At 48.9% G+C, this 13,388-nt stretch overlaps 1 protein-coding gene across 1 annotated transcript; it reads right to left on the bottom strand.

Annotated features, from left to right (window-relative positions):
• Positions 1 to 6,000: 6,000 nt before the first annotated feature.
• On the bottom strand, positions 6,001 to 12,094 carry LOC108924226 (leucine-rich alpha-2-glycoprotein-like). Its single transcript, XM_029247482.1, has 2 exons — positions 12,077 to 12,094; positions 6,001 to 7,092 (listed from the first exon to the last, which is right to left on the bottom strand). Exons 1-2 carry the CDS (start codon positions 12,092 to 12,094, stop codon positions 6,001 to 6,003), a joined length of 1,110 nt encoding a protein of 369 aa, XP_029103315.1.
• Between the last annotated feature and the right edge of the window lie 1,294 nt (positions 12,095 to 13,388).

Raw genomic sequence — 13,388 nt, 5'->3', positions numbered from 1 at the left:
AGCTGCTGTTTGAGGCTTTGAAATCCACCACAAAGCAGGTACAGTGCAGTACCTCTTCCCCCTAGCAGAGCCGGACTCAGTTCCCAGTGACTGTCTTTCAATAGCGCCCCCTAGTGTCTGAGAACGCAGTCGTTTCCCTGAGCTCCATCCGCTTAGCGCTAGGCTTAGATACAAATATCCGGATATTTTTGGAGATATTTAGAAGTTTCTGAGATATTTAGAATTTTTCGAGATATTTAAAAAAAAAACTGATATCGTGGGAATGGGCATGGTGGTGCAGCATTTTAATCCTTTTCATTTCCAAGCAAAACCAGGACAGGGCAGCATTTTGACTAAATATTTAATAAATAATGATTTGCACAGATAAAGTACTCAACATTAAAATGATCTCAAATGTTGCTGAGCAATAAAAGAAGCCACTTGCAAGTTTGTACTGTAAGTATAATGTCTGGTCAGGAAGGAAAGCCGTAAAAACAATTTAAAGTTGGTTTTTCATGTGAAATATACAGCGAGCTCTTTCAAGGTTTTTTTATAGTATGGAACGCTTATGTTAAGCCCATCCATCCATCCATCCATCCATCCATCCATCCATCCATCCATCCATCCATCCAACCAACCATCCATCTATCCATCCATCCATCCATCCATCCATCCAAGCATGTGCCCACAGGGGAGCCATAGGACTGTAGGCCAATTGGTAAATCACAGCACTTGAGTGAAGCCCCAGCTCCCACTTGCTCTGTACGGTTCTGTACAGCACTTATAGAGCTGCAGCCAGAGGAACAAACACAAGGACAACAAACAAACCACACACACACACACACTGAGCAGGAATCAAACATACAGTATACGTCTGTTTTATTTGTGAGCCTTAATAACTACTAAAAGAGCTGAACGAGAGCAGGTAGACAGTCATACAATGTTAGATTGATTCATGAAGAGAATCTGCCTTGTTATGTCACATTACTGAAGTAATTGTGTCTGTTTTAGGGATATGTTGTGGTATTTTAGCATAAATAAGAAGAATAATTTCATTAAATAATAAGCTGGGGCTCAGGAATGCATAAATATTTTTTACTGTAAATTAATGCTAATTATGTCTTTGAATTGTGGGAATGATCCTTACAAAGGGTTTTTCAGGAGCACATTATGCAGGTAAGGGGGAACTCTGAACTCCACCTCTCTTCTGTGTCGCTGAGTTTTACTCGCTTCTGTTCTTTGGGCACATCGATAGAGGTTCCATTCATCCCGCGGCAAAAGACGAGTGAGGAGTGGTGTAGCGAGAAGCCCTGGTGCCTCTCAGGTCCTGCACTCTGGGTTTGGATGGAGGTTTGAATTAAGCTTAGTCTATGTGGAGCCCACATGTTCATCCTGTGTTCTGCATGGATTTTGTCTGGTGCTCTGGTTTCCTCCCAAAGTCCAAAGACATGTTTCATGGGAATTGGCCACTTTGCATTCCCCACAGTGTGTGTAATATGTACATCTGGTGACCCTTTCAGGAAAGGGGTACATTTTCAGAGTTTGAACCATATTAGACCTCATGGACTACTTGCTCGTCCTCTGTGAACCGCCACCTTACCGTGGTGGAGGGGTTTGAGTGCCTGAATGAGTCCAGGAGCTATGTTGTCTGGGGCTATATGCCCCTGGTAGGGTCTCCCATGGCAGACAGGTCCTGGATGACAGACGAGACAAAGCGCGGTTCAAAAACCCCTTATGAAGAAAAAATCAAGGCTTTCGTTTACCCCGCCCGGTATGGGGTCACCGGGGCCCCACCCTGGAGCCAGGCCTGGGGGGGGGGCTCGCAGGCGAGCGCCTGGTGGCCAGGTCTATGCCCACGGGGCCTGGCTGGGCTCAGCCCAAAGCCAAGACGTGGAGCCGCTCTTCGGTGGGCTCACCACCTGCCGGAGAGGACGTAAGGGGCCGGTGCATTGTGATTTGGGCGGTGGTCGGGGCCGAGTGCCCGGCCGACCACCGCCCAAACCTCAAGCGCCAACTCTGGTTTTTGGGACTTGGAATGTCACCTCACTGGCGGGGAAGGAGCCTGAGCTGGTGCGGGAAGTTGAGAGATACCATCTAGATATAGTCGGGCTCACTTCCACTCACAGCTTGGGTTCTGGAACCACTCTTCTCGATCAAGGGTGGACTCTCCACTATTCTGGCGTTGCCCAAGGTGAGAGGCGGCGTGTGGGACAACCTGGGGACATTAGATAGTCCTCATCCTTGAATAGGTGTGGGCTTATTAATAGCCCCCCAGTTCAGCCGCCATGTGTTGGAGTCTACCCTGGTGAATGAGAGGGTCGTCTCCCTACGCCTTCGGGTCAGGGAACGGTCTCTCACTGTCGTTTGTGCTTATGCGCCTAGCGGCAGTGTAGAGTACCCAGTCTTTTCCCTGGGGGGCATGCTGGAAAGCGCTCCCACTGGGGACTCTGTCGTTCTACTGGGGGACTTTAACGCCCACGTGGGCAGCGACAGTGATACCTGGAGGGGCGTGATTGGGAGGAACGGCCTCCCTGATCTGAACCCGAGCGGTGAGTTGTTATTGGATTTCTGTGCTAGTCGCGGTTTATCCATAACGAACACCATGTTCATGCATAAGGGTGTCCATCAGTGCACTTGGCACCAGGACACCCTAGGTCGGAGGTCGATGATCGACTTTGTAGTCATTTCTTCTGACCTTCGGCCATATGTCTTGGACACTCGGGTGAAGAGAGGGGCTGAGCTGTCAACTGATCACCACCTGGTGGTGAGTTGGATTCGATGGCGGGGGAAAAAGCTGGACAGACCTGGCAGGCCCAAACGCATAGTGAGGGTCTGTTGGGAACGTTTGGCGGAGGCCCCTGTCAGAGAAGTCTTCAACTCCCACCTCCGGCAGAGCTTCAACCAGGTCCCGAGGGAGGTGGGGGACACTACCTCCACATACTAATGGACTATGTTCCGCGCCTCCATTGTCGGGGCGGCGGTTTGGAGCTGCGGCCATAAGGTCTCCGGCGCCTGTCGCGGCGGCAATCCCTGAACACGGTGGTGGACACCGGAAGTAAGGGATGCCGTCAAGCTGAAGAAGGAGTTCTATCAGGCCTGGCTGGCTCATGGGACTCCTGAAGCAGCTGACAGGTACCGACGGGCCAAACGGAGCGCGGCTCTGGCAGTCACTGCGGCAAAAACTCGAGCTTGGGAGGAGTTCGGTGAGGCCATGGAGGAAGACTTTCGGTCAGCCTCAAAGAGATTCTGGCAAACCGTCCGGCGACTCAGAGGGGGGAAGCGGTGTTCCACGAACACTGTTTACAGTGGAAGTGGTGCACTGCTGACCTCAGCTGAGGATGTTCTCGGGCGGTGGAAGGAGTACTTTGAGGATCTCCTCAATCCCTCCGACATGCCTTCCGTAGAGGGGGACTCGTCCATTACCCTGGCAGAAGTTGCTGAGGTAGTCAAAAAACTCCTCGGTGGCAAGGCTCCGGGGGTGGATGAGATCCGCCCCGAGTTTCTCAAGTCTCTGGATGTTGTGGGGCTGTCTTGGCTGACACGCCTCTGCAGCATCGCGTGGAGTTCGGGAACGGTGCCTCTGGACTGGCAGACCGGGGTGGTGGTCCCTCTTTTAAGAAGGGGGACCGGAGATTGTGTTCCAACTACAGGGGGATCACACTCCTTAGCCTCCCTGGGAAAGTCTATGCAGGGGTACTGGAGAGGAGAATCCGACCGATAGTCGAAGCTCGGATTCAGAAGGAGCAATGCGGTTTTCGCCCTGGCCGTGGAACACTGGACCAGCTCTATACCCTCACTAGGGTGTTGGAGGGTTCGTGGGAGTTTGCCCAACCAGTCCATATGTGTTTTGTGGACCTGGAGAAGGCATTTGACCGTGTCCCTCGTGGCATCCTGTGGGAGGTACTTCGGGATTATGGGGTTCGGGGCTCGTTGCTACGGGCTGTTCGTTCCCTGTATGACCGGAGCAGGAGCTTGGTTCGCATTGCCGGCAGTAAGTCAGACCTGTTCCCGGTGCATGTTGGACTCCGCCAGGGCTGCCCTTTATCACCGATTCTGTTCATTATCTTTATGGACAGAATTTCTAGGCACAGCCAGGGAATGGAGAGTGTCTGTTTTGGTGGCCGCAGGATCTCGTCTCTGCTTTCTGCGGACGATGTGGTCCTGCTGGCTTCATCAAGTCAAGACTTGTAGCGTGCACTGGGGAGGTTTGCAGCCGAGTGCGAAGCGGCGGGGATGAGAATCAGCACCTCCAAATCCGAGGCCATGGTTCTCAGTCGGAAAAAGGTGGATTGCCCCCTCCGGGTTAGGGGGGAGCTCCTCCCTCAAGTGGAGGAGTTTAAGTATCTCGGGGTCTTGTTCACGAGTGAGGGAAAAATGGAGCGGCAGGTTGACAGACGGATCGGTGTGGCGTCCGCAGTAATGCGGTCATTGTACCGGTCTGTTGTGGTGAAGAGGAAGCTGAGTCGTAAGGCGAAGCTCTCAATTTACCGGTCGATCTACGTTCCTACCCTCACCTATGGTCATGAACTCTGGATCATGACCAAAAGAATGAGATCGCGGATACAAGCGGCAGAAATGAGTTTCCTCCACAGAGTGGCTGGGCGCACCCTTAGGGATAGGGTGAGGAGCTCAGTCACCCGGGAGAAGCTCGGAGTAGAGCCGCTGCTCCTCCGCATCGAGAGGAGCCAGTTGAGGTGGTTTGGGCATCTGTTCCGGATGCCTCCTGGACACCTCCCTGGGGAGGTGTTCTGGGCTTGTCCCACTGGGAGGAGGCCTCGGGGCAGACCCAGGACACGTTGGAGAGACTATGTCTCCCGGCTGGCCTGGGAACGCCTTGGGGTTCCCCCAGAGGAACTGGAGGAGGTGTGCGGGGAGAGGGAAGTCTGGAGGACTCTGCTCGGACTGCTGCCCCCGCGACCCCGCCCCGGATAAAAGCAGAGGAAGATGGATGGATGGATGGACTACTTGCTCCTGTCATGGCAATAGAAACCGTCCACCATACTTGGGGTGCACACATCACAACGCGAGAACAGTGAAAACAGTCCTAGAACAGTAGAAATAGCACGAATTGTATTTCTACCGCAACAAGTGCGGCAAAACTGACTTCCAAGTTAAAATGATCACTTGGGATGTAAATAGAGTCTTTGAACAAGTGAAATATTGTTTTAAACGGAAAATCAGTCTGTTCGTAATCCCACCGGAGTATTTCCAAGTCCTCTGCCGGTTTTTTGTTTAATGCATTTATTTTTATTCTTAAAAAGAACAATATTTTGCAGTCGTGGTCTATACTTGTATTTCTATTTACATATGGAGGGTCCTAGGGAGAGGGGGTGCAGTCGCGCGGTGGCGCAGTGGGTTGGACCAGGTCCTGCTTTCCGGTGGGTCTGGGGTTTGAGTCCTGCTTGGGGTGCCTTGTGATGGACTGGCGTCCCGTCCTGGGTGTGTCCTCTCCCCCTCCAGCCTTACACCCTCAGTTGCTGGGTTAGGCTCTGGTTCCCCATGACCCTGTATGGGACAAGTGGTTCAGAAAGTGTGGGTGGGTCCTAGGGATTAACTTTCTTTAAAATTATAATGTGATCTGAATGTGAACACACACACACACACACACACACACACACACACACACACACACACACAGTGACTGAAACCACTTAGTCGAAGCAGGGTCATGGCGAACCACAGCCTAACCCGGGATGACACGGCACAAGGCTGGAGGGGGACGGGACACACCCAGGACGGGACGCCAGTCCATCGCAAGGCACCCCATGCGGGTCTCAAACCCCAGACCCACCAGCGAGGAGGCACAGGCCAAACACTGTAATTTACAGCACTTGATTTCCACTTCCAATATTACTCCGTGTTGTTGCCTTTCTTTGTTGCTGTATGTCACTGCGATCCTGATGTTCTCATTAAAAACAAAGAAGGAAAAGGACTCTCTTTTGTTAATTTGGGATCAGCAAAACTTTAGGAATGTGAGCAAGGGACAAATTGATGGTATTTTCAGTCACCGGGAACTGATCGCTAGCCCTGGGGATCATAGGGGGTGTCGCTTTCCTCGCTCCAGTGCACGCCCGTTCGCTTCTTCCTGTTCTTCTCCGCCATGACGACGGCAGCCACCACGGTGATTACCACGGTGACAGTGATGATGAGCACGGTGACCGTCTCCGCGACGCAGAGCTGTGAGTCGACCTCCTCGAGCCGGTAGCCCTGCAGCTCGGGAGGCTCTGCGCAGCTCAGGGTGGCGTAGTCGTCCAGGAAGAGCCTCTGTACGCTGCGCAGCTTGCGAAACACCCTCTGCAGGTCGCAGTCGCAGTGCCATCGGTTTCCTCCCAGCAGGATGTGGGTGCTGTAGCTGGGGATGCTCAACAGGGTCCTGAAGCGGATGGAGCTGAGGCGGTTGTGGGCTAGGTCTAGCGTGGCCAGGCTAGCGAGGGGCGTGAAGACCCCTCCCTCGGTAGCGTCGATGAGGTTTCCCCGCAGGTCGAGCACCTCCAGTGAGCGCAGTGTGGAGAAAATGCCACCGCCCAGGAACTCGAGCCGGTTGTCCTGCAGGTGCAGCCTGCGCAGGGCTGTCATTCCGCCGAAGGCGCGCACGTGGATGGTTCGGATGGCGTTGGCGCTCAGGTCGAGCCTCCTCAGGCCATCCAGGTAGAGGAAGCTTCCGCTTTCCAAGCCCGTGAGCCGGTTCTGCCCCAGCAGCAGCTCCTTCAGGGAGCCTAGGCCCAGAGAAAAGCCAGCACTCAGGATGGAGATCCTGTTGCGGCTCAGGTCCAGCCTCTGGAGGCTCTGCAGGGAGTAGAAGGTGCCATCAGCAAGAGCGCTGATGTTGTTGCCGTTCAGGAGGAGCACCCTGATCCTGCGGAGGGGGTGGAAGTAGCCGGCGGGGATGTGACCCAGCTGGTTGAGGGACAGGTCCAGGTGTTCGGCGAAAGGGGGCACGTTCCTGGGGAGATGGCCGAAGAGGGCATCGGAGCAGTTCACAAACCTGAACTCCCCCAGGCAGGTACAGCCTTTCCCGCACAGGCTGGTATATGAAGCTGACTTAGAATGTACCACCATCACAACAGGGAGAAGCCACATTGAAAACTTCATTTCTGCTCTTTTCGAAGAGACCTGTGAAAGTTAAATGAAGCGGAGATATTTTTCAGCGTTGGACTGCTCGCAAAGTGATCGACGGAGGCCAAACCGAAGAAAAAGCGAATATGTGCATTAACGGCGTTAACAGTATAGCAGGGAAAGTATTCGAGCTGAGAGGTACTAGTTAATAAATAAATAAGTAAACGGTGGAAAAGTGAAGAGGTGTCCAAGGGGACTCAGAATGGAAAGAAAGAAGAGCTTTAAAGAAATAAAAATGGATAGATACCTAAGAAAGATCCATGATGTCATCGGTACCCACAGGCTGATCCCTGGAGAGGCTCAGCTTCAGCACCCAAAGAGAATTATGGCCATTTCTCTGACCTGTGAGTGAGGAGGAAGAGGAGGAAGAACCTGGTGGGGATGAGGCCGACGCGCAGTGACCCCGGGAGCCAGGCTGAGGCAGGAAGCACAGGGCACAGCGAGGGAAGGAGGGAGGGATGCTGTTATTGTGCACAGGATGGCTGTTGACAGGAGAGAGACCAGCAGAAAGCAGGACTGGTCAATAATTTACATTCGTGCAGGACAAAGAGAGCCAGAAAGCCTTTGGGCAACCTGGGGACATTAGATAGTCCTCATCCTTGATATACATATTAAAATGAGGAAAGGCAATTTACAATATTTGTTGTAATAACAATAAAAATATAAAATGTAAAGACAGAAAGGAGATCAGAGTCCCGGCGACTGACTTGTGCTTTATTATAGACACAATATGCAAGCGGAAATGTTTAATTTGCGCAGCCTGCTGTCAACCGAAGCATTGCTGTGGCAGCAAGACCACGGTGGATTTTAAAAAACGGAACCCGCAAACTTGCAGCCACCGCAAAATGTGTGAAGCGGCTGATTTAACGGCTATAAATAATTAATGTTATTGTTAAAGATGGAGCTGTAGGGAAAATACTACCAGTGTTTGATGTTGCTGATCCTCCAGTTGCCTCAGAGGAGTATTTCGCAAGAGTAACACTATTGCATTTATTTAGCAGACACTTTCCTCCAAAGTGACTTCCAATGAACTCTATGTAGTGTTATCAGCCCACACTTCTTATTCACCAGGGTAACTTACACTGCTAGATACACTACTTACACTGGGTCAGTCATCCATACATCAGTGGAACACACACACCCTCTCTGTCACTCACACACTATGGAGAACTTGAACAGCATGTCTTTGGAGTGTGGGAGGAAACCAGAGCACCCGGACAAAACACACAGACACAGGGAGAACATGGAAACTCCACACACACTAAGTGGGGATCAAACCCACATCCTCTCACACCTCCCAGGTGCTGTGAGACAGCAGTGCTACTCACTGCACCACTGTGCCACCATTGCATGAAACCCTACACTCAGTGACATCCCACATGACATGATGACAGCTAACCCTCAAGCACAGTAGCATTGTTTACTTCACTGCAATATTTTTTAGCACAGCCAGGCTTGTGCTGCTCTTTGCTGGCGACCCAGTGACACATCGCAGGACTGCTTTTCACTGGAAATGTCCTCAGCAGGTCTGTGCCCTTGCGCAAAGTAAACATCCCATCAATGCAGACTGCAGCACCTGGTTACCCATCCATGTACCTGACACCCTATTATCAGGTTACATTGGCTCTCCAGGGAAGAGAAGGCTTAGGGTTTCAACAAGCTGTTCTAGACAACACTAGACCCTGACCTTGATTCTGAGAACAGCAACATCTATTGATCTGTCTCTCTACATATGTATATTACATTTATTCATTTAGCTGATGCTTTTCTCCAAAGTGACTTACAATGTTAACCTATTTACAATCATTTACTCATTTATACAGCTGGGTATTTTTACTGGAGCAATTTAGGGTAGGTACCTTGCTCAAGGGTACTATAACTGGAGAGGGGATTCGAACCTGCAACCAGAGGGGTACAAAGGCAGAAGCTTTAACAGCCATCCTACCAGCTGTCTCCAGATACATTTCCACAACCTCCTCTTCATTCCTATTTGCTAATCGATCAATAATAAAAACACGTCCAGCGTTTGTCAGTTTCTGGCCGCTTTCAACTTTATTAATATGCACAATCAATAAAAGCTTTAATAAAACTGAGGGTTTCTTTACAGGTTAGGTTCTGTAAAAGTCCTGGTTATAGTAATAATACATGAAAAATACCTTGTAAAACCTTACAAAAGCCTTTAACATTTTAACTTTGATCTGTTGAGATTAAAGCCAATTTAAAACGATGGACAATGTGCTGTCTCCACAATATCCAGTACAATGTCAATTCACGACTGATTCAACTCAAAATCATCTTGTTATTGATCATCAAGACTCAAGAAAACCTGATATAAACACCGTGGAAGTGGATTGAATTAAGGCGGTTCCACACTATTTTCCTTGTTCGGTTTGGGCGTATTTCACCCTGCAACTCACTGAAATGTTCTCGAATAGATGTGAACAAAACAAAATTAAAACAATAAATTGATAGATAACTTGGGAAATGCTTTCAATTTTGAAAATTCATAACCTGACCATTCATAACACGGGAATCCAACGTATAAATATCAGTGAGAACTGAACTTGCTGTCATGTTTAAGATTCCATTGACATGATGTAGACTCCATGGGTGGGTGGCACGGTGGCACAGCGGGTAGCGCTACTGTCCCACAGCACCTGGGTGGTGCGAGAGGACAGGGGTAAGATCCCCACTCAGTCTGTGTGGAGTCTGCATGTTGACCCTATGTCTGCATGGGTTTCTTCCAAGGGCTCTGGTTTCCTCCCACAGTCCAAAGACAAGCTGTTCAGGTTTCCCCCCATAGTGTGTGAGTGACAGCAAGAGTGTGTCCCACTCATGTATAGAGGAGTTACCCATTGTAAGTAGTGTATCTAGCAGTGTAAGTCTTTGGGTGCTCTGGTTTCCTCCCACAGTCCAAAGACATGCTGCTCAGCACCCATAGTGTGTGTGTGTGTGTGTGTGTGTGTGTGTGTGTGTGTGTGTGTGTGTGTGTGTGCGTGTGCGTGTGTGTGTTCCACTGATGTATGGATGAGTGACCCATTGTAAGTAGTGTACCTAGCAGTGTAAGTCACCGTGGTGAATAATGTGTGGGGGCTCATAACACTACACAGAGTTGATTTGAAGTCACTTTGGAGAAAAGCATCTGCTAAATTAATAAATGCATATGAGGACCGTTGGCTATTCTACACTCCTAGTAGATGAAACTCCTAACCCCAAAAATTGGTTAAGAAAATCAGGACAATTTTTGAGCACCCCTATTTAATTCTGTCCTGAGATCATTGAAACAGATCATTTTCCAGTCCTATTCATGTGCAATCCGAGACAGAAACCATGCAACTGCATTGCATGAAGAGTTCGAGCAGGTTCAGACACCAGCCTCAGCACTAACTACAGCAGGAAGAAGGAACTGAAGAAACACTCACCTGCCCTCCTTGCCCCGGCTGGTGTTGGGTCCAAATCAAAAACAGCAACCTAAAGGGTGGATTAAGCTCCCTATATGAGTTCTGTCCATGCAGATCCGCGCAAAGCCAAGAATATAGAAGTGACCCTGCATGCAGGGCATAGTGTAAACATTGCCACCATGGGAAGAATTATGGCACACAACATCCGACAGAGATAAAGCGACGTATCTGCAAGCCGCAGCACGAGAATATTTTTCGAGAAAAGAAGACACCCTGATGAGGTTCTAATCCGTTCCTTGGATTACACAGGGACGATGACACGATCCGCATTGCGAGCGACCCGATGAAGGGAACAGATGTTCAACGCTCAAATAGTCATTCAGTTTAATGGTCAACTTGTTTTGGTGAAAACCCAACACAAAAATGACAATAAATGAAATTTAATGTCTGACCAAAGGGGGAGGGGGGGGGGGGAACCCTACATTTCCACCGCTGATCTCAGTAGCGTAAAGATTCATGGAGGAAGCCCAGGTGTCCTCCTGAAGCCCTTAGTAAGTATACTTGAGCATATGCGCAGTACCACGGTATCGCTGTGAGCGAGAGATACGCCCTGGATGTTTTCTGAATCTGAGTGTCATTCAGTCAAAGAGGGACAGCTGGTAGTGCAGTGTTTAGAGCTGCTGCCTTTGGACCCCCCAGGTTGCATGTTTGATTCCTACCTCCAGCTGTTGTACCCTTGAGCAAGGTACTTACCCTCAACTCCTCAACTGTATAAGTGGGTAAACAAATTGTAACCTTGACATTTTGTGTAAAAGTGTCTGCTACGTGAAGAAATGTGATGAGCTACATATCATCTTAATTTTAACATAAATTTCTACTTCCTAAACCATCCTTCCACCACCTGGATACTTTCATATTTAAAAGGAAGAAAAAGATTGAAATGCTGCTTGACATCCTTGAATTTAGTAAAGCAAAATTAATTGAAGGGTTACAGTTTATCGAACTCTGCTCAGGAAGACAGTAACCCTTCCACCGTGTTTTACCATCACATTATAACATCCTTGTGACTCTCATGATTCAGGATTAAATTTATGAATCTTATTCATCTTCTGTAGAAATAGCAGCACCAGGTGGCAGCCGGTTTAAGCTCAGGAGAGCAAGCAACTTCACACAAAAAGTACGAAGAATAAAAAACAGCAGCCAAGAGCTGTTTGACAGAAGTGTCATGTGCTTTTCCTTCATGATCATCGCTCGTTTTCATATGAGTTCTACTGCATGATGAACGCTGCTCTTCTGGCATCTTTCGGAGTTCCGCCCTATTTTCACACTTCCGCGGCAAGTGCTCTTGGCTCATTGCTGCCTCTCTGGCAAACCGTGTGGCTGGAGGGAACTGTGTCAAGGTGAAGAAGGAAAAACATCGCGGGGAAAATTCAAACTGGAGTGTATAAAGAGAGATGATGACATGAGGACTGAGAAACTTCTAGATACACATGGAAAATAAATAAAGATTTTAAGAGTCAGTTTCAATATTTCAGGTTTTCACTTCACCATGTTTTTGATGGAAGTAAGGCCCATCGTACCTCATTGGGCACAGTCATCTCCACATGCTGTAGCTCTGGGGTTGTTGCTCCCTACTTTGTCTGTAAGGGGCTTAAACATATAAAATGTATAGAGGAGATATACATTTTTGTGAATCAACGTGACAATCAGAGCTATAGGAGTCTTGCACATTTTCATTTTTTGTTGGCAGTTCTTTTTGATTGACATGTAAAGACATCTGGAATGAACAGATATGAAATGTGAAAAGCTGAGCCGTACGAAATAAATTGACACTTTATCTGGAAAACACACAAGTCGTCGGTATTAAACAGCAAAGAGATACTGTGCGGGAACAGGCAGCGAGGAATGTGCAAAGCAGAAGGAATGTTTCAACTAAATTTTATATTCATCTTACCTTTTTATCTTATCGTTAATGTATTTGGGAACTTCCCACCTGCGTTCTTAATTTTACTCCTATAACAATATGTATTAAAACACAGCATTACATCGGGGGCACGGTGGTGCAGTGGGTTTGGCTGGGTCTTGCTCTCTGAAGGGTCTGGGGTTCGAGTCCTGCTCGGGGTGCCTTGCGATGAACTGGTGTCCCATCCTGGGTGTGTCCCCTCCCCCTTCAGCCTTGTGCCCTGTGTTGCCGGGTTAGGCTCTGGTTTGCTGTGACCCTGCTTGGGACAAATGGCTTCAGACAGTGTGTTTATTGATCAACCTGGACAAAGAGTCTGGGGGTGACAATTAACTCAAGTCTGTCCTTCTCTCAGCACATCAAAGCCATGACCTGGTTCTGCAGATACATCCTGCATAATATTTGTAGGATCTGACTCTGCCCAACTACTTGTCCAGGCCCTGGTGACATCCTGTCTGGATACTGCAACTCTCTCCTGTGTGGCCATCCAGCTACTGCCATTTTCAAGATTCAAGAGTTTATTGTCATGTGTACAGTAAACAGTTCGTTACACCATACAATGAAATTCTTACTCTGTGAATCCTCTCAGCAGCCTATGACATAAATTACAAGGACATAAGGAAAGAAAAATAAAAAACACAAGGAAAGAAAAACACAAGGTGTAAATCACAAATTTACAAAAATTACTATTAGTGCAAAAATCCAAGAAACAATGTTATATACATATATAAAGTGTGCAGTGCAACTCCGCCGAGGGATTCCTTCGGGGTCCCCTGCTGGTCCCAAGCCCGGATAAAGGAGGACCCCATCCCGTAAAAAACCCACACCGCTACAGAAACGCCAACAAGTACTCAAGACATCTCAGACATCTCGGCCTTGGGCGAAGATGGACTTCCAGCTCGAAGTCTTATGACGCGGAGTGGTGAAAGCCA

Source organism: Scleropages formosus, chromosome 21 (assembly GCF_900964775.1).
Source record: "Scleropages formosus chromosome 21, fSclFor1.1, whole genome shotgun sequence".
NCBI lineage: Eukaryota > Metazoa > Chordata > Actinopteri > Osteoglossiformes > Osteoglossidae > Scleropages > Scleropages formosus.
The sequence above is the reverse complement of the archived record's forward strand: the minus strand, read 5'-3'. Positions and strand labels throughout refer to the sequence as shown.